Source organism: Neofelis nebulosa, chromosome 13 (genome assembly GCF_028018385.1).
Source record: "Neofelis nebulosa isolate mNeoNeb1 chromosome 13, mNeoNeb1.pri, whole genome shotgun sequence".
NCBI classification, from domain to species: Eukaryota; Metazoa; Chordata; class Mammalia; order Carnivora; family Felidae; genus Neofelis; species Neofelis nebulosa.
In genome coordinates this window covers 63,756,134-63,775,925 of record NC_080794.1, presented here as the reverse complement: position 1 = coordinate 63,775,925, position 19,792 = coordinate 63,756,134, and the positions used below count along the sequence as shown (strand labels likewise).

The following is a 19,792-nucleotide window of genomic DNA, read 5'->3' as shown; positions in this document are numbered from 1 at the left end:
TCTGTCAGTTGCCTTTTAGTTTTGCTGATTATTTCCTTTGCTGTGCAAAAGCTTTTTATTTTGATGAGGTCCCAGTAGTTCATTTTTGCTTTTGTTTCCCTTCCCTCTGGAGACGTGTTAAGAAGTTGCTGTGGCCAAGGTCAAAGAGGTTTTTGCCTGCTTTCTCCTCGAGGATTTTGATGGCTTCCTGTCTTACATTTAGGTCTTTCATCCATTTTGAGTTTATTTTTGTGTATGGTGTAAGAAAATGGTCCAGGTTCATTTTTCTTCATGTTGTTGTCCAGTTTTCCCAGCACCACTTGCTGAAGAGACTGTCTTTATTCCATTGGATATTCTTTCCTGCTTTGTCAAAGATTAGTTGGCCATACATTTGTGGGTCCATTTCTAGGTTCTCTATTCTGTTCCATTGATCTGAGTGTCTGTTCTTGTGCCAGTACCATACTGTCTTGATGATTACAGCTTTGTAGTATAGCTTGAAGTCTGGGATTGTGATGCCTCCTGCTTTTGTTTTCTTTTTCACGATCACTTTGGCTATTCGGGGTCTTTTCTGGTTCCATACAAATTTTAGGGTTGTTTGTTCTAGCTCTGTGAAGGATGCTGGTGTTATTTTGATAAGGATTGCATTGAATATGTAGATTGCTTTGGGTAGTATTGACATTTTAACAATATTTGTTCTTCCTATCCAGGAGCATGGAATCTTTTTCCATTTCTTTGTGTCTTCTTCAATTTCTTTCATAAGCTTTCTATAGTTTTCAGTGTATAGATTTTTCACCTCTTTGGTTAGATTCATTCCTAGGTATTTTATGTTTTTTTGTGCAACTGTAAATGGGATCGATCCCTTGATTTCTCTTTCTGTCACTTCATTTTTGGTGTACAGGAATACAACCGACTTCTATGCATTGATTTTATATCCTGCAACTTTGCTGAATTCATGAATCAATTCTAGCAGTTTTTTTGGTGGAATCTTTTGGGTGTTCCATATAGAGTATCATGTCATCTGCGAAAAGTGAAAGTTTGACCCCTCCTGGCCGATTTGGATGCCTTTTATTTCTTTGTGTTGTCTGATTGCAGAGTCTAAGACTTCCAATACTATGTTAAACAACAGCAGTGAGAGTGGACATCCCTGTCGTGTTCCTGATCTCAGGGGGAAAGCTCTCAGTTTTTCCCCATTGAGGATGATATTAGTGTTGGGTCATTCATATATGGCTTTTATGATCTCGAGGTATGCTTCTCTATCCCTACTTTCTTGAGGGTTTTTATCAAGAAAGGATGCTGTATTTTGTCAAATGCTTTCTCTGCATCTATTGAGAGGATCATATGGTTCTTGTCCTTTCTTTTATTGATGTGATGAATCACGTTGATTGTTTTGTGGATATTGAACCAGCCCTGTATCCCAGGTATAAATCCCACTTGGTTGTGGTGAATAATTTTTTTTTAATGTATTGTTGGATCCGGTTGGCTAATATCTTTTTGAGGATTTTTGCATCCATGTTCATCAGGGAAATTGGTCTATAGTTCTTTTTAGTGGGGTCTCTGTCTGGTTTTGGAATCAAGGTAATTCTGGCTTCATAGGAAGAGTTTGGAAGTGTTCCTTCCATTTCTATTTTTTGGAACACCTTCAAGAGAATAGGTGTTAACTCTTCCTTAAATATTTGATAGAATTCCCCTGGAAAGCCATCTGGCCCTGGACACTTGTTTTTTGGGAGATTTTTGATTACTAATTCGATTTCCTTACTGGTTATGGGTCTGTTCAAATTTTCTATTTCATCTTGTTTCAGTTTTGGTAGTGTATATGTTTCTAGGAATTTGTCCATTTCTTCCAGATTGCCCATTTTATTGGCATATAATTGCTCATAATATTCTCTTATTATCGTTTTTATTTCTGCTGTGTTGGTTGTGATCTCTTTTCTTTCATTCTTGGTTTTATTTATTTGGCTCCTTTCCTTTTTCTTTTTGATCAAACTGGCTAGTGGTTTATCAATTTTGTTAATGCTTTCAAAGAACCAGCTTCTGGTTTCATTAATCTGTTCTACTTTTTTTTTGGTTTCAATAGCATTAATTTCTGCTCTAATCTTTATTATTTCCTGTCTTCTGCTGGTTTTGGGTTTCGTTTGCTGTTCTTTTTCCAGCTCCTTAAGGCGTAAGGTTAGGTTGTATATCTGAGATCTTTCTTCCCTCTTTAAGAAGGCCTGGATTGCTATATACTTTCCTCTTATGACCACCTTTGCTGCGTCCCAGAGGTTTGGGGTTGTTGGTGTTATCATTTTCATTGGCTTCCATATACTTTTTAATTTCCTCTTTAACTTCTTGATTAGCCCATTCATTCTTTAGTAGGACGTTCTTCAGTCTCCAAGTATTTGTTACCTTTCCAAATTTTTTCTTGTGGTTGATTTCGAGTTTCATAGTGTTGTGGTCTGAAAATATACACGGTATGATCTCGATCTTTTTGTACTTACTTAGCGCTGATATGTGTCCCAGTATATAGTCTGTTCTGGAGAACGTTCCATGCGCACTGGAGAAGAATGTATATTCTGCTGCTTTAGGATGAAATGTTCTGAATGTATCTGTTAAGTCCATCTGGTCCAGTGTGTCATTCAAAGCCATTGTTTCCTTGTTGATTTTTTGATTAGATGATCTGTCCATTGCTGTCAGTGGGGTGTTGAAGTCTCCTACTATTATGGTATTACTATCAATGAGTTTCTTTATGTTTGTGATTAATTGATTTATATATTTGGGTGCTGCCACATTTGGCGCATAAATGTTTACAATTGTTAGCTCTTCTCGGTGGATAGACCGCTTGAGTATGATATAATGCCCTTCTGCATCTCTTGATACAATCTTTATTTTAAAGTCTAAATTGTCTGATATAAGTATGGCTACTCCGGCTTTCTTTTGTTGACCATTAGCATGATAGGTGGTTCTCCATCCCCTTATTTTCAATCTGAAGGTGTCTTTAGGTCTAAAGTGGGTCTCTTGTAAACGGCATATAGATTGGATCTTGTTTTCTTATCCATTCTGTTACCCTATGTCTTTTGATTGGAGCATTGAGTCCATTGACGTTTAGAGTGAGTACTGAAAGATATTAATTTATTGCCATTATGTTGCTTGTAGAGTTGGAGTTTCTGGTGGTGTTCTCTGGTCCTTTTTAATCTTTGTTGTTTTTGGTATTTATGTATACACACACACACACACACACACACACACAGAGTCCCCCTTAAAATTTCTTGCAGGGCTGGTTTAGTGGTCACAAATTCCTTTAATTTTTGTTTGTCTGGGAAACTTTTTATCTCTCCTTCTATTTTGAATGACACCCTTGCTGGATAAAGAATTCTTGGCTGCATATTCTTCTGATTCAGCACATTGAATATATCATGCCACTCCTTTCTGGCCTGCCAAGTTTCTGTGGATCGGTCTGCTGCAAACCTGATCTGTCTTCCCTCGTAGGTTAGGGATTTTTTTCCCCTTGCTGCTTTCATGATTCTGGAGAGGCCTGCATTCTTATCATAGCTCAGTCACTTATTAGCTGGGTAACCTTGGGCAGGTCACTTAACTCAAGACTTCAGTATTCTCATTTGTACAACAGGGATAGTAATACCTGCTCAGCTATATGTTAGTGAATTGACATGAACCTCAAATAAGCACATATACAAGCACTTTGTAAAACTATCAAGTATTAACAAGTCAAACGTTAACATTGTTCTGCGTAGCACTAATCTATAGTGTAGGTTTGTGCTGTAGGAGAGTCAAGTGAAGAATTTTGGCCGGGAAAGTCCATTAAGGCAGGGGTCTTAGGAAAATAGTGAAGGGTTGGGGAGTAAGCAGTAGTTGTCAACCATGGCTGCAACCTGAAGAGCTTGAAAATATACTGATGCCTGGTCCCACCCCCCGGGATTCAGATTTTATTGTTGGGAGTACAACCTGATGATGACTCTGGATAGCTCCTCAAGTGGTTTTAATATGCAGCCAAGGTGGAGAACCGCTGGAGTAAAGGAACTTCACTGAGCTCTGCTTTGTGACAGGTGCTTTGTAGGGTACCTAATTTGGTGAGAAGGATTCTCAGTTGGGGGTGTTTTGGTGGGTGAAGGCTCAGAAGCGGGAATAAACTGGGCCCTTTGGGGATGTGGAGCGATCACATAAATGAGGAGGGAGAGAGAGGCTAGAGTGTCTGGCCCTGATCTTGGAGGATTTTGTATGCTATGGGCAGAGGTACTTAAGCCCTCGTCTGAGGCCTTGTGAAACCGTAACAAGCCCCTAAGTAGCAGTAGGTACAGGCCAGTAGTCTAAGGCTTGGGTTGAGGAGGAAAAACCCAGAGGCTAGCAACCAATTCCAGTCATCTAGATGTGCTAGCACTGGGAGTGGGATGGAGGGGACCTGTATGGGGACATTGAGCAAGAGGTAAGACTGCTGTTGCTTGGCTGTGGTGGGTATAAAGACCGTGATGAAGCCAAGGTGTTTAGTGCAGGTGACTGGGAGAATGGTGCTCCCCGCATTATTACTGATTTTCTGTCCTAGGGTTGACCAATAGATAGCCTTCTCTGTGATGTAGACTTGGTGTTAATTTTTACCATTCTTGTTTTTCCTCACCAGTTTGGGGGAAAGCTGGTTACCTTTGGCCTCCCCAGCACCCCTGCCCATCAGGTGCCACAGCCTTGCCTCCGCCTAGTCTTCGTCAGTCAAGTCACCACAGAATCTGAATTCCTGAGGCGGTCAGCTGAGCTGCAGGAGTCCCTGGGGTCAGGAAATCTCCTGAATTATTGTCACAACAAGATCGAACTAACGTCACTACAAAGTGAAAAGATGCTCTGGCAGTTCCTGAAGGTAGGAAGCCCAAAGGCTGGCTGCTCCAAAGTGTTTCCCTAAAGTGGGAAATTCCAGGAGATGCACAATCACACTGGGACCTAGATTACAAAGGCTCTGACCTCTCAGCCTTTTTCCTAACGCCACACCCACCCTCTGGACACGAAATCTTCACCTTTTGCCAGTGGCTCAGAGATCCTTTGCAGCCAAGGAAGCCAAAGGGTACAAAAACATTTGCCTTTTTTGCTACTATTGCTGATGTCCTGGAGACTTTACCAGGGCCAAGGTGAAGGCTTTCATGCCATGCCAAAGGGCAGATAAGGTGATGGGAAGAGAGAAGAAGAGAAGGAAAAGGAAGGGAAGAGGATTGGCTGGAAGTGGGGAATACATCATGAGAAGGCTTTGAGTTTATTTCCGTTAACCCAAGGCAAGTTGTTGTGGTGAGACTCAGGGATCAAGTCCCAATTTACTCTGGTGCATGGATCGAGTTCCAGTGCTAATGAAATTTCAAGCTGCCTATGACGCCAGGAGTGCTCTGCCTGTGAAAGGAAGTGAGCAGATGAGAGGAGAGAGGTAAAGCAAGAAAAAGAAGTGACCGACTGGGCAGGCAGCGAGAGGATTATTCAAAGCTTTGGGGCCGTAGCAAAGATTGCAAAAAACAGGACAGACCCCAGCCCGGGGTTCTGAGCAAGGCTTGGGGTCTGTGCTTCAGACACAGAAGAACTTTGTGATGGTAGACACCAGGTATCTGGGAAGGAGACAGGATTTGAGAAAGATCATCTAGAGAGTGAAGCTAGAAAAAGATGTGGGAAGAAAAGAGTAAGAAATGCTGCTTTTGTTGTAAGCAGAATGCAGGCAACAGCTCCAGGAATGAATGGTGGAGTGAGAAAGAGAATAGAAGGCACCATCAGTGGTTGAACCTTTACTCTTCCAAACAGAGGAGGCAGCAGTGCCCAAGGACAGAGGGGAGTCTGCTTGAAAAGCTATCCAAGAGCTGTCTGTGATGATGGCCCTGATGCCGAATGTGGCTGGACATTTCTAAAGGACAAGTGTGGGAGAAAGAGGGAGCCCTGAGACACTGTGAGGAAGGTATTAGTCAGAATTCACAGTTCTGTGTAGGGGAAATGAAGGGCCCAGCCATCTAACCCAGGTTAGGGTAGGGCTTCAGGAAGGCTTGGCCCTCAGTATCTGGCTTTTACTGTGTCAATGCAGCTTCCACTAGGAACTGTGTTTTCAACTGGATGTTTAGACATGCACAAGGCTCTTTAGGTTCTCTTGGCATCAGTCTCAGAGAGCTGTGGGACAGGACCCACAGCTTGTCAGCCAGGCAGCAGGTTGTGGCTGTCTTCTGTGGGAGCCCTTGTGGCAGGCCATGCAGCAGTTCAGAGCTCTCCTCTTCACCTCCCCAGAAGACTGCTCAGGTGTAAGGAGATTAGATAAAAAATTAGGCAGTTGTGTAGGTGGCTCTGCCTTAGAAGCCTACCACCCACAAGAGCCAATGTCTCTTGTACCCACACCAAAAGTGTGGTTTCTAGAGTCCCTGCAAGAGATCTCTTCAGTTACAAGAGCCCTTGCAATCAGGGCAGACTAGAGCATGGTGTCCACAGAGATTATTTATAGTTTATAGTTCCAGTCCAATTTATCAGTCACAAGCAGTGTTGCCTAGAAACATAGCTGACGTTTTACTCTTATCAGGTAACCAGGCCAACAGATCTAGTAAGTCAACTGAAGGTCTCATTCTCATGCAGAAATGGAAGAGGGTTTTGTTAACACCATGCCACCAGCCCAGCGGGATCAAATCTGGGGAGAAAAAGAGGAGAGATGGTGCCGGCCTTAGTAGGGCACCTCTGGTAGGTAGGACGAAGAACTGTATTAGAGGGTACGCTGGCTTAGGCAGGAGAGGGTCATTCACATTGGTTTAATGGAGACTTGTGTATTCTGTGGTTCCTTAGGTGACCTTAGAACAAGACTCCAGAGTGAAATTTCTAAAACTATTAGGATACAGTAAAGATGAACTTCAGAAGAAGGTAAGCTGCTCACACATCAGAAGCATGTACTTGAGGCAGAGAAGAAGAAAATGCTGTCAATGGAAACTGTCTTGAGTGACCTCTTTGTGGGCTTCGTTAATGCATATACAAAAATATTACCTCCTGGAGGTCGGCTTTTCCCCAGGTGAAAAGCCCCAGGATCTTAGAGAGTCCAGGCAGTAGGGTGTGGAGGTGGGAAGAAAGCATAATGCATGTCTGATCTTGTTCCGGGAAGAGGGCGCTCATAGGTCTCTCCCTGCAGGTGGCCACGTGGCTGAAGAGTGACTTGGGGCTGGGTGAGAGCCCTCAGTCCGAGGGAGATGATCACAGTAACAGACAGCAGGTCTTCTGCAGCCAGGTGTGGTAGGAGCCCAGGCAGCCAGACCTAGGGTAGCACGGGAGACTTGCCTGGAGAGCATCTGCCTCTTCCTGGCCCTTTGCTTTGCTCTCATGAAATGCTCAGCTTCTGTGGTAGTCTTCAGACTCCTCATTTTTTTAGAACCGCAGTGAGATACAGAGTGCATAAGCTTTTGTGCTGGGAGAGAAGCTATGTTTTAACCATGGATTAGAGCCCTTCCCAAACCTTACCTGATTATTCTTTTAGCTTTACCCATTAAGGGCCAAATAGTAGAGCTTCCAGAGAGAGTCACTAAGGCATCTCTCTGTCTGTTTTGGGATTCATTTCCTAAGTACCCACCTCTGTCCTTCCTTGTACAGGCCTCAAAACACATCACAGAGGAAGCTTCTGCCTCCTCAACCTTCTTTGATGAGCTGGTCCCTCAGAGTATGACTCCATGGGAGATCCCCATCACAGAAGGTACCCCGATCCTGAGGGAGAGAAACCCTCTGTGTGGGAGTAGGTGGGCTCAGAGTTCTGGGACTTGAGAATATTTTCTTCTTGTCCCCTGCCTCGTATCTCCTGCCTCCTTCCCACCACACAAAAGCTGGGCAGTTCTGTTACTGGTTAGAGCTCTCTCTGGCCTTTTATGGCTGCACCTTTCCTCTGGAAGGCCTTTTAGCAAGATATTTCTTTCTATTCTTCTGTTTCCTTGCTTAAAAGACTGTACCCTGTCCTTGCCGAGTGAGCGCACACTATACCTCTGATGCTGCCACATGAAGCCCTCCTTCCTCTTGAGCCCTATCCTTAGAGAGGTACCTACCACCAGACCTGGCACTCTAGGACAGCCCACTACATTTTATTGTTGAGGAATGAAACTTGGGAGTTTTGTTTGGGGCAAGGGAGGCTGAGTGATACAGAGATGGAAGGGGTGCGCTGTGGGCCCTGCAGGGGACAGGAAGCTAGGGTCTGAGGGCAGACTCACATGGAGGGGATGCCTCTGCCTGCAGACACTGATGGACTCCTGAGCCAGGCTCTCCTGCTTGGAGAACTGGGCCCTGCTGTGGAGCTGTGTCTAAAGGAAGAGCGCTTTGCTGATGCCATCATCCTGGCCCAGGCTGGGGGTGCAGATCTGCTAAAGCAAACACAGGAGTGCTACTGGGCCAAGAAGAAAAGCAGAATCTCCTCGGTAACTGCCCACTGTGAAGGAGGGGAGGGGAGGGGATTACTTGGACTTTGTCAGGTGGATGCCCACACCTTGGCGTTCAGAAGATCTGCCGGGATCCCTCTCTTCCAACTGCAACCACCCCTGCCTCACCCCCAACCCCTAGTCAGTGGTCTAAGAGGAAACCTGCTTGCGAGTGGCTCTTCTTAGCATGTCCCTGTGTGTGACTCCTGCTGCCTGTGCTAGATGGATGGCTGATGGCCTCCTTCGCTCTCTGCCCACTACAGCTTCTAGCCTGTGTTGTACGGAAGAATTGGAAGGATATGGTGTGTACCTGTAGCCTGCAGAACTGGAGAGAGGCACTGGCCTTGCTACTGACATACTCAGGGCCAGAGAAATTCCCTGAGCTCTGTGGTAGGTAGCCCTAGGCTTCAGGATGGAGTGGTGTCACTCCAACATGGAGTTAATGGACACACTGAAGGAGAAGGCAGAGGAGCAGTCTGAGCTCTGGGAGGCTAGGCCATGTTGTCAGGGCCAAGGTCTGGTTCAGCCAGGAGGCAAGGACTACAGTGCATCTTCCTACTTTCAGTAGGGATCATTAGTTGTTCTGTTTTACTTTTTCTCATCACATCGTGATGCAAGAGTTCTGCCCTTTATTGTAGAGCAAGGTTGGCCTCAGTATTGTCCAAAGCCACTGTGGTCACTTGTCCCACAGCTCATGGTCCTCCACCTGTTTCCAAACAGGAGAATGAGGAGAAGCACAGGGAAGCTGTGCCATTAAAGAAATGTCCATCTCTCTGCAGACATGCTGGGTACGCGCATGGAACAGGAGGGTGGCAGAGCACTGACCTCTGAAGCCAGACTCTGTTATGTGTGCTCAGGGAATGTGGAGCAGCTGGTGGAGTGTTGGGCAAAATGCCACCAGGCTTCATCCCCCCTGGCTCTACAGGTACTTCGCTATAGGGCACTGGTCACTCCATACCAGGATCTTGGGAGAGCCTAGTGGCAGGGATGTGTAGGGACATCAGAGGCGAGTCTTCTGCGTACCCCAGGCTGGAATCAGGGATATTAGGGAGGAGAAAAGGGCCCTTCTCCCAGGGGTGAGCCAGCACCTCCCTCCCCCCTTCTCAGTCAGGGGAGACTGAGCAATAAATAGCTGCTTAGGTATTAACCTTCCTAATTTTTTCCCACTTCAGGTTTGGTTAATACGAGTTTATTCTCTCTCTGAGTAATTGTGAGCCTGGGCCTTCTCTTAGCTGCTCTGAAAAGTTCTGTGGATTTAAATTATACCAGACACCTTGCAGGTAACCAGAGAAGGTGGGAGTCACGGATTCATAGGAAGACAAAATCACAGATGAAACAATAGTATACCAGAGCCTGAAATTGATGATGTACTAGCAGAGTAAAGAGTAAAGAGAACAAAGAGGCAGAGATGTACAAGAGTCTAAGACCCAGATAGGCCCAGTTGAAGTTAGTGCCAACAGCCTGGGAGGTGAGGCCAATGGCCTTTCTCTAACTAGATGTATCGTCACCTACTATCTGTAGCTGGCTATGGCCAAGTACCCTCATACCCATAATGGGAAGTCCCTAGGCTTAGAGAGCAGGATGTGCTTTGAAGAGGCCTGACTGTCTTGTCTTTGTTCCGATAGGACCTGATGGAGAAGGTGATGGTCCTGAATAGGAGCTTGGAGCTACTGCGGGGTCCTGATGGGGTGAGCTCAGGCCCTGCCACAACCTACAGGGTCACTCAGTATGCCCACCTCCTGGCAGCCCAGGGCAGCCTGGCCACTGCCATGAGCTACCTACCCAGGGACTGTACTCAGGTGAGTGGGGCCATGTAGAGAGAGCAAGCCATTTCACTCATCTACCACTGGCTGAGCACTTCCACGTTCCGGGCACTATGCAAAACATGGACGTTCTAGGATAGATAATACCTAGTCCCTCAGGAAGCTCACAGTTCCTTGGGGGAAATCAGTTGCCAGTAACTTACAGTGTCACAACAGAAGCTTATACTAAGTGCTATGGAACTCCAGGAAAGGGGCTGGTTTTGCCCAGAGTAATCAAGGAAGGCTTTCTAGTGGTTAAAACAGTTGAGCTGGACCTTCAAAGACAAGTAGCTTACCAGCAGATGTAGAGCATTCTGGGCAGAAGGAGCAGAAAGGAAGGAGGCTTGGCAGGGATTGGGAACCTTTGAGTTATCTAAGGTGGCTGAAGTGTAGAAATAAACTGAAGTTTGAATGCTATATGGGGCCAGGCTTGTAAGAGAGGACATTTGCTTGTTTTAATTTTAATTAACACAGTTCTTCATTGTCATAACTTTTATAGCCACCAATTCAGCAGCTGAGAGATCGGCTTTTTCATGCCCAGGGGTCTGGTGTCATGGGCCAACAGTGTCCTCCTTTTCCCTTCCCCCGGGTTGTTGTGGGGGCTACCCCCCACTCTAAAGAGACATCATCTTACAGATTGGGATTCCAGTTTTCTCACCAGGTAAGACCTGGTTTGTTCATTCATTCAAAAATATTTATCAAATGTCTACCAAGTACCAGGCATGGTTCTAGGCAGTTAGAATATATTAGGGAACAAAAATGATGAAAATTCCCAACTAGAGCGTAGATCGAGTTATTTTTCTAATAACTGCTTACTGAACAACTATTAGGTTCTTAGAACAGAAAGGTGGCCAAACTATGATCCATGCCCCTAATTAGCTCCTAATCATAAATGTCATAATTGTGGTATGATAAGGTGCCATGGGATCCCACAGAAGAAAGCAACTTTTGCGGGGAGCAGGGGAAGTTTAGGGAATGTTTCAGAATGAGTATGATGTTTGATCTGAGTCTTGAAGATTAAAAGTTATTTAGGCAAGGGGGGGCGCCTGGGTGGCTCAGCCAGTTAAGCGTCTGACTTCAGCTCAGGTCATGATCTCACAGTTTGTGAGTTCAAGCCCTGTGTTGGGCTCTGTGCTGACAGCTCAGAGCCTGGAGCCCACTTTGGATTCTGTGTCTCCGTCTCTCTGTTCCTCCCCCATTCACACTCTGTCTCTCTCTCAAAAATAAATAAAGATTAAAAAAAAATTTTTTTAAGTTATTTAGGCAAAGGAAGGGGTCGGTGAAAACTATTTCTTTTTTTTTAAGTTTTTTTTTTTTCTTCATTTTGAGAGAGAGAGAGCGAGCGAGAGCGAGCATACAAGCAGGAGAGAGACAGAGACAGAGGGAGAGAGAGAATCCCAAGAAGGCTCTGTGCTGTCAGGACAGAGTTTGACCTGGGGGTTGATGTCACAAATGGTGAGATCGTGACCTGACATGAAATCAAGAGTCAGACGCTTAACCTACTGAGCCACCCAGGTGCCCTGGTGAAGGCTATTTCAAGCAGTGGGAACAGCATGTATGAAAGCATTGAAGGGAGAGTAAACAAAGCCCACTTGAGGAATTACTAATATTTTAATGAAACTGCAAAATAGTTGTTTGTGGCAGAGGAGTAAGGTTAGGTGAAGTTTGAGTAACAGGTAGGTGATAAATCAGGAAGGGCATGGAATTCTGTGCTAAAGATCTTAGACCTGACCCTGAAATTGATAGCAGTCAGGAGCTATTGAATGGTCTTATGCAGGGCAATGACTAGCCATGAGTTTAGAAAGGAGGCATCTAGGAGGCAATAGCAAGAAATGATGAGGACATGAAATGATCTAAAGCTGGAGAGTGAGGTTAGCTTTAAAATATTTAATAGGTAGAATTGGCAGAAATTAGTGATGGTTTAAAGGAGTCCGTGAAGTTGGGGAACTAACTCCCAGGTTCCTGGCCACTGTGCCCAGATGGTTTGGGTGCTGATAACTTATACCAGGAGGCTACTGGAAGGGCTGGGGAACAAAATCCAGCAAGATTGCAAATAGAGGTATTAGGCAGAAGCTCTGATGATTCATCCTGTCCCACCTTCAATTCTCACCCTAATTTTCTTTCTTCCTTCCCCCTTCTTTCCCCTCTGTCCTCTTCCTTCTCTACTCTGTCTCTCTTTCTCTGTCTCTCCCCCTCTTCCACTCTCCTTTCTATTTTGAAATAATTGTAGATTCACAGGAAGTTGCAAAGAAATGTACTGGGAAGTTTCATGTAGCACATCCCCACCCCACATCATGCTAGTCACACATGACTATAGCACAATATCAAAACTAAGAAACTTATATTAATACAATCCATAGATTCAGATTTCACCGATTTTATATGTACTCGTGTGTGTGTGTGTGTGTGTGTGTGTGTGTGTGTGTGTGTGTGTAACTATGTAAGAATTTGTCTTTTCATTTTTTAAACAGGGTCCTTCACAGAGCAAAAATTTTTAATTTTATAAGGTCCAGTTTATAGTTTTCCTTCTATGGATCATGCCCTTTGTGTCAAGTCTGAGAACTCTTTGCCAGTCCAAGGTCCTCTAAAGTTTTCCTGTGTTCTTTCTAAAAGTTTTAGTTTTATGTTTTACATTTAAGTCCATGTTCCATTTGGAATTAATTTTTGCATGTGGCATGAAGTATAGTCAAACTTCTTTTTTTTTTTTGTCAATGGATAGCCATAATCATTTATTGAGAAGGCTGTCTCTACTCCATTGAATTGACTTTGCTCCTTTGCCAAAAATTAGCTGGCGAGTGCCTGGGTGGGCTCAGTTGGTTAAGCGTCCAACTCTTGGTTTCAGCTCAGGTCATGATCTCATGGTTTCGTGAGTTTGAGCCCCACATCGGGCTCCATGCTGGCAGTGTGAAGCCTACTTGGGATTTTCTCTCTCTCCCTCTCTCTGTCCCTCCCTTGCTTACACTGTCTCTGTCTCTCTCAAAATAAATAGACTTAATTAACTGGGCATATTTATATGGATTTCCTTCTCAGATCTCAATTCTGTTCTATTGATCTGTGTGTCTTTCCCTCTGACAGTGCCCCTCTGTCTTGAATACTATCTCTGTATAAGTCTTGGCATGAGGAAGAGTAATTCCTCCCACTTTGTTTTTCTTTTTCAAAATTACTTTGGGTATTCTAGGACCTTACCCTTTCCACCTACATTTTAGAATAAGCTTGTCTATGTCTACAAAGAAACTTGCTGAAATGTTGACAGGAATTCTAGATTAAGGTAGGGAGAATTGGTATCTTTACTGTGTTGAATCTTCTCACCCGTGAACGTGGTATATCTCTCTAATGCTATCTCCATCAGCATTTTATCATTTTCATCATACAGATCCTGACATGTTTTGTTCATTTCAGACCTAAGTATTTCATTTCTCTTGAGCAATTTGGAATCAAATGGTAATTGTATTTTTAATTTTGATTGCCCTTTGTTCGTTGTTGGTATAGAGAAATATAGTTGATATTTTTGTGTTAATCTTGTATCTTGTGACGTTTCAATGTTCAGAAGTGAGTTTCCCGAGCTCATTTCTTAGTTCGAGGAGTTTTTTGTGTATCCCTTGAGATTTTCTACGTAGACAGTCATGTTGTCTGTAGATATAGATTTGTTTCTAGTCTGTATGCCTTTAATTTCTTTCTCTTGCCTTATTGTAGTACTAAACTTAGAAAAGCGAGAGTGAACATCCTTGCTTTTTTCCAACCTTAAAGGGAAAATATTCAGTCTTTCACCATTAAGTATGATGTTAGCTGTAGGTTTTTTTGTAGATGCTTTTTATGAGTCTGTGCAAGTTTCCTTCTATTCCTAGTGTGCTGAGTCATGAATGATTGTTGAATTTTGTCAGATATTTTCCTGTTATCATTTTAAACAATTTTCCTTCGTTAGCCTGTTGTTATGGTGGATTATGGTGGATTTAAATATACTGAACCAGCCTTATATCATCTGGAATAAATTCCATTTGGTTGTGGTATGTTACTGTTTTTTATATTCATTGTTTGGGGTCCCTGGACGGCTCGGTTGAGCATCCAACTATTAATTTCTGCTTGGGTCATAGTCCCAGGGTTGTGGGATTGAGCCTTGCATTGGGCTCTTTGCTGAGTGTGTGTGGAGCCTACTTGGGATTCTCTCTCTCTCTCTCTCTCTCTCTCTCTCTCTCTCTCTCTCTCTCTTTCTCTTCCTCTCTTCCTCTCCCTCCCTCCCTCCCTCCCTCTGCCCTTCTCCCCTGCTTGCATGCTGTTACTTTCTTTAAAATAAAATAAAGTAAAGTAAAATAGTTCATTGTTAGATTCAATTTGTGCAAATTTTGCTGAGGATTTTTGTGCCTAAGTTCATGAGAAATATTGGCCTATAGTTTTATTTTGTGCTGTCTTTGTCTGGCATTGGTTTCAGGGTAATACCTCATAAAATGAGTTAGGAAATGTTCCTTCTTCTATTTTCTGGAAGAGACTGTATAAACTTTGTGTTAATTCTTTGAATGTTTGGTAAAATTTTCCAGTAAAATTATCGAGGCCTAAGGATTTATTTGGGGGAGGGCTTTTCAATGACAAATTAAATTCCTTTAATTGTCTTAGGACTATTCAAGTTATCTATTTAATTTTAGCTGAGTATGGTTCTTGAGGAATTGGTTCATTTCTTCTAAGTTGTCAAATTTATTAACATAAAGTTACTTGTAACTTTGTTATTTGTATTCCTCTATTATCTTTTTAGCAGCTGTAGGGACTGTTGTATTATTCCCTGTGTCATCCCTGATCTTGATGAAATAGTGTCTTATTTCTTCATCTTTGTCACCTTTTTTTAATGTTTTTATTTAGTTTTTAGACAGAGAGAGACAGAACATGAGCAGGGGAGGGGCAGAGAGAGAGGGAGACACGGGATCTGAAGCAGGCTCCAAGCTCTGAGCTGTCAGCACAGAGCCCGATGTGGGGCTAAAACTCACGGACTGTGAGATCATGACCTGAGCCAAAGTCAAACACTTAACCGACTGAGCCACCAGGCGCCCCCCCATCTTTGTCACTTTTTATGTAGACTTACCAGTTCTGTTGATTTTCATTTTAAAAGCCAGCTTTTTGTTTCACATTCTCTATTGTTTTTCTATTTTCAATTATTTGCCTTTTTTTTCCTTTCCAAGTGATGACCCTTTTTCTGTTCACAGGTTCCAACTCCATCTCTAAGGCCAAGGATTTTCACACCTCTAGTGACACCCTTGACACCTTCCCATTCTAGCCCTTATCAAAGCTCCAGAATGCAGAATATAAGTGACTACAGGTCACCTGGGCCCCAGGCAGCCCAGCCTTTGCCCTTGGGCCCTGGGGTAAGACCTGGTGAGTAAGTGAATGAGTGAGTGAGTGAGTGAGTGAGTGAGTGAGTTTGTCTGGGCAGAGCACAAAGGAAGACAGTTGGCATGGCCAGCATGGATTTGGGGGGCATAATGCCTAATGTGTAGTGAGAGGAGCTTGGAATTTGAAGTCTGAATCCCCAGTACTATTGCTTACTGGCTTTGTATCTATGGGCAACAGACTTAGCCACTCTATTTCTTCTGAAAAATGATAGTAGTTGTCATGTTGGTCATTTCAACCCTACAGAATTATTTTTAGGATCAATTGAGGAATAGTTAAAATTACTTTGTAAATGACAGTTCTCCATACACACATACTAATGTTTTATTATTATCATTATTAGGGTTTTTTGTTCATTTTATTGCTGCCTTATTCTTCCCTGATATGATCTGAATCTCTCCCAAATTGAAGTTTGGTGACAAATGACCTGTTTCTGTTCCTTTTCAGCTTTATTTGAGCCACCACTGTTAAGAGAGCAAAAGGCACAAGTTCCTAACCCCACAGGGTTCCCTGGAACATGGCCTCCTCCTGGTCCACCTCCACCCATGGCACCCCCAGACACCATACAGCCTGGCTCTGCCTCCCTGGCTGAGACTGCTCAACAGATCCCTCTGCTTCCTGTGAGGCTCCCAGGTCTTAGCCCTATGAGCTTCCAGTCCCCAGCCCCTCCTGTCGGCTTCCCTGTGACACACCCTCCAGGAGGGCCCGGTGCTCCACGCTCTAATGCCCTCCCAACCACTGGCCTCTCGACTGTTCCCCCAGGTCAGTCTTCCTTCCACGGCTTCCCTTTTCTGGATCCCCTCGCCACTACCACCTTAGGAGTCTTTCCTCAGGCCAGTAAACTAGGGGCCATTGGGTTGGAGAATGTCAACTGAGAGTACGGCTGGTCTGCAGAGGGATGTGTGGTAGTCTCCAACTGAAATAATTTTGCTGGCCTTTAGGCTAAAAATTAACAACGTTCCTGACCATGCCCCTAAATACCTCTATCTTTGTGCTATGCAGGACCTCAAGATTCCTTGAAAAATGCCCCAGTGCCCAGGACAAACCTTCAGAGGAAAAAGGTCAATGCGTCTCTTGCCACTTACCCCTCATACATTCACCAATGACCTACATTCTTGTTGAATTCAGCCCAGTCCCCTTCTTCGTCACACACTCTGTCCTGTCTCTTTCCCCACTCATTATTCTCCCCTCACCTGTCTCCTCTTTCCTTCTTGCGTACAGATACCAGTCTCCCTATTTCCTGGTTCCCTACTCACTATTCTATTCCCTTGCTCACTCACAACTCCAGCCAGTCTCTCAAACCAGGGCCTAGGAAGTCTCTCAGCTTAGACTCATATGCCTTTCTTTCTCTGTCTCTAGTTGCCAGAGACATTTATGCCCCCAGCACCGATTACCACTCCAGTTATGAGCCTCACCTCTGAGCCACGAGGGGTCCTTTCCTCCCAGCCTTCTGTCCCTGGTGTGGGCCATGCTCCCCCAGGAGCACCAGGAGAACTCAGCCTGCAGGTGACAGGAGCAGCATGTTCCCCTCTGCTTTCCAACTCTTCTTGGGTATAGAAAAGCAGGGAACGTGGAAGATGGGCCTCTTTCCTCAAGAGGGAGGCAGATTCTGCGCTGGGGAACTGGCGCAGGCAGGTACCAAATGTCCTTACCGCAGAGAAGAGGGGGTGTCCCTCTCCCCGACTCTGTTCTCCAGCGGGAGAAGTGTGACACTGAGTCACTGAGGACTAGTCTGTAGGGCAGCTGTGAGAAGGAGATCTTGCCCATCTATCCTGTCTCCCTGCTCCTTCCTCAGCAGCTTCAGCAGCGGCCACCTGAGAAGGTGGAAAGGAAGGAGCTGCCCCCAGAGCATCGGTCCTTGAAGATTAGCTTTGACAAGCTTCTACGACGCTGCTCCCTGTCTGCCGCTGACTTAGTAAGTCTGAGCCTACCCCCACGATGTTCTCCTCACACCACTAGCTAGTCCCAGGATTTCTGAGCTGTTCGTCAGTTCCTTGTGTGACTCTTTTCTCATGGTCCCTGGGCCCCGCTATCTGTGTCTTGTACTTATTTGATATCCATGCGGGGACGTGGGGCTCGTCCCGTCTGAGTCCAGCTTCTTGGTAGCAGGGCCCAGAGGCATTGAGGCTTAATTCTTGGAAAGGCAGCCCGGGGCACTGGAGGGTAGGTGAAAGCTAGGAGTAGGAGACCTGCCATTCATTCACCGACCGTGTCCGCTTGAGCAAGTCACTTACCGTCTTTGGGCCTTCATTTCCTCTCCTGTGAAATGAAAGCAGTAGCATTAAGCCATTCCAGCTCTAATATACTGTGATTCTTTATAGTCCTGGTAGTGTTAGTCTTAGGGGCTGGAGTCAGAATCCATTTCCCTCCCTGCAGAAGACAAAACGGAAGCTGGATGAGGCAGCCCAACGTCTAGAATGTCTATATGAGAAGCTCTGCCAGGGGACAGTAAGTACACTTCGTGGTGCACCTCTGCCCCCTGCCCTCCATCACCCATGGCCAAAGGGAGCCCAGTGTCCTCTCCCATAGGTCTCACCGACCTGGGTTCCCCCACACAATACATATATCTTGCCCGGACTGGGCTCCAGAACTTAATCCTCTCTTACCCTTCCGTCCTGCCAGGGTAGGGGCTGGGTTGGGCTCCCTGACCTAAGGGTCGATCCCTCCACAGCTCTCGCCTCATGTCCTGGCTGGGCTCCGTGAGGTTGCCCGATGTGTGGACGCAGGAAGCTTTGAGCAGGGCCTTGCAGTGCATGCCCAGGTGGCGGGCTGCAGCAGCTTCAGCGAGGTCTCCAGCTTCATGCCTGTCCTGAAGGCCGTCCTCACCATTGCTCATAAGCTGCACACGTAAACCAGGCAGCCTCTCTTGCCAGGAGGCTACTTCTGCTGTTACTTACCTCCTCCCTGTGGAAAAGGGGGAATTTCGGAAGAGATTCTGTTTGTTTTTCCCTACCCTCTTCCCTTGCTGCCAGGTATATGATGCTGTGGGCTTGCCTCTAAAGTTAGCAGGGTGCTTTTCACCCTTTTATGCCTGGCCTTGTAGAATCCACCCAAGGCTCTCGCAGCATCTGAGGCAGAGCATATAGCTGGTTCTTCACCTTCCCTGACTCTGTACTCTGACAGGACCTGGGGCAGGGCCTCTTTAAGAACCCCAGAGATATTCTGTTTAAGTGGCTTCTGAGGGGGTGAACAGGATCATTACCTCCAAGTCTACCTCTGCTGTACCCATCTTGTGGGGCTTTTCTTTCTCCCCTTCTGTGAGTTAAGAGCCTGGCCTTACCTTCTCCTTGCCTCTGAGTTCCTATATCCGGGTCCATTTTCCTCTGAGCCCCAGAGGCTGGGGTAGAGTTGACTATTGTTCATCTTCTGAACAAATCATGAATGTGAGGCATGGGTGCTGAGCAGAACCCAGAGAAGGAACTTATTAGATGCTTTTTACAAGGACCTGCTCTTCTGCCAGCATCATAAGGGTGGGCTAGGTCAGGTGGAAAGGAGAAGGGGTGTACTGCCTTTTGCTGGGAGCTGTCTTAGGCTATGAAATAGGAGCAGAGGGACCTCTGCCTGCAGGGAATGGTCCTGACTTGACCTGTCTGAGCCCTGGCCCAAGGTCCTTCCATTGTGTGATTATGAGCCCACTTCTTGAATAGGAGCCACATTAACAAGACTTCTCTGGCACTGTTCCTCAAGGGCTGGAGGCCCTTCTCCTCCTCAGCCCCCACATGTCTCAGGGCTGCCTCCTCTGGCTGCACTCTTCATGGTTGGACTTTGCATTTGAAGCACTGTTGTACTCAATGGGCAATAAAGTCGCTTTGATTTGGTTTCCTCAGTCATCTCCCAATGACTGTCTCCTCTGGGTCCTGTTTTGCCCTTACCTCTCTTCCTAGCTTCTTTGTTCTTGCTTCCCGCATCCCAGAAAGACAGGAAAGGGGCTTGGGGACAGATGGGGAGTCAAGAGAGTTGAAGAAAGGAGGGTGGCACTGAATTAGGCTGCAAGGCTTTCTCCTCGCAGCATTTGTGGCCGTGTGTGTGTGTGTGTGTGTGTGTGTGTGTGTGTGTGTGTGTGTATCTCCATCCGTGCCTGACATGCAGCTCTCGGGGTTTTCCCCACACCACTTCAGGGCTGAGCTCAGCTGCATAAAGGGGCTGGGTGTGAAGCCAGGGGTACTATCTCTAATCCTGTTGTAGATCCCATCATGTCTGTGGGCTAGATGTGTATGTTTGGGAGGAAGGGATTGTTAGGCAGTATTTGTTTGTAAAGCCACTTGC

At 45.4% G+C, this 19,792-nt stretch overlaps 1 protein-coding gene across 18 annotated transcripts in view; it reads left to right on the top strand.

The window, feature by feature from the left end:
* Positions 1-19,352, top strand: part of SEC31B (SEC31 homolog B, COPII coat complex component) — a 36,187-nt gene extending 16,835 nt beyond the window's left edge. For 12 of the 18 annotated variants that reach the window (XM_058697478.1, XM_058697480.1, XM_058697476.1 and 9 more), the window contains 16 exons: positions 4,589-4,819; positions 6,751-6,825; positions 7,088-7,183; positions 7,543-7,642; positions 8,173-8,351; positions 8,615-8,741; positions 9,131-9,276; positions 9,977-10,150; positions 10,653-10,814; positions 15,343-15,511; positions 15,974-16,288; positions 16,529-16,587; positions 16,886-17,032; positions 17,322-17,441; positions 17,903-17,974; positions 18,198-19,352. In XM_058697478.1, the coding sequence (XP_058553461.1) occupies positions 4,589-4,819; positions 6,751-6,825; positions 7,088-7,183; positions 7,543-7,642; positions 8,173-8,351; positions 8,615-8,741; positions 9,131-9,276; positions 9,977-10,150; positions 10,653-10,814; positions 15,343-15,511; positions 15,974-16,288; positions 16,529-16,587; positions 16,886-17,032; positions 17,322-17,441; positions 17,903-17,974; positions 18,198-18,377 (2,352 nt within the window). In that variant the 3' untranslated portion in view covers positions 18,378-19,352. The remainder of the gene's footprint in view (positions 1-4,588; positions 4,820-6,750; positions 6,826-7,087; positions 7,184-7,542; positions 7,643-8,172; positions 8,352-8,614; positions 8,742-9,130; positions 9,277-9,976; positions 10,151-10,652; positions 10,815-15,342; positions 15,512-15,973; positions 16,289-16,528; positions 16,588-16,885; positions 17,033-17,321; positions 17,442-17,902; positions 17,975-18,197) is intronic. The other 6 variants (XM_058697479.1, XM_058697477.1, XM_058697481.1 and 3 more) reach the window with 5 other exon arrangements.
* The last annotated feature ends 440 nt before the right edge of the window (positions 19,353-19,792 follow it).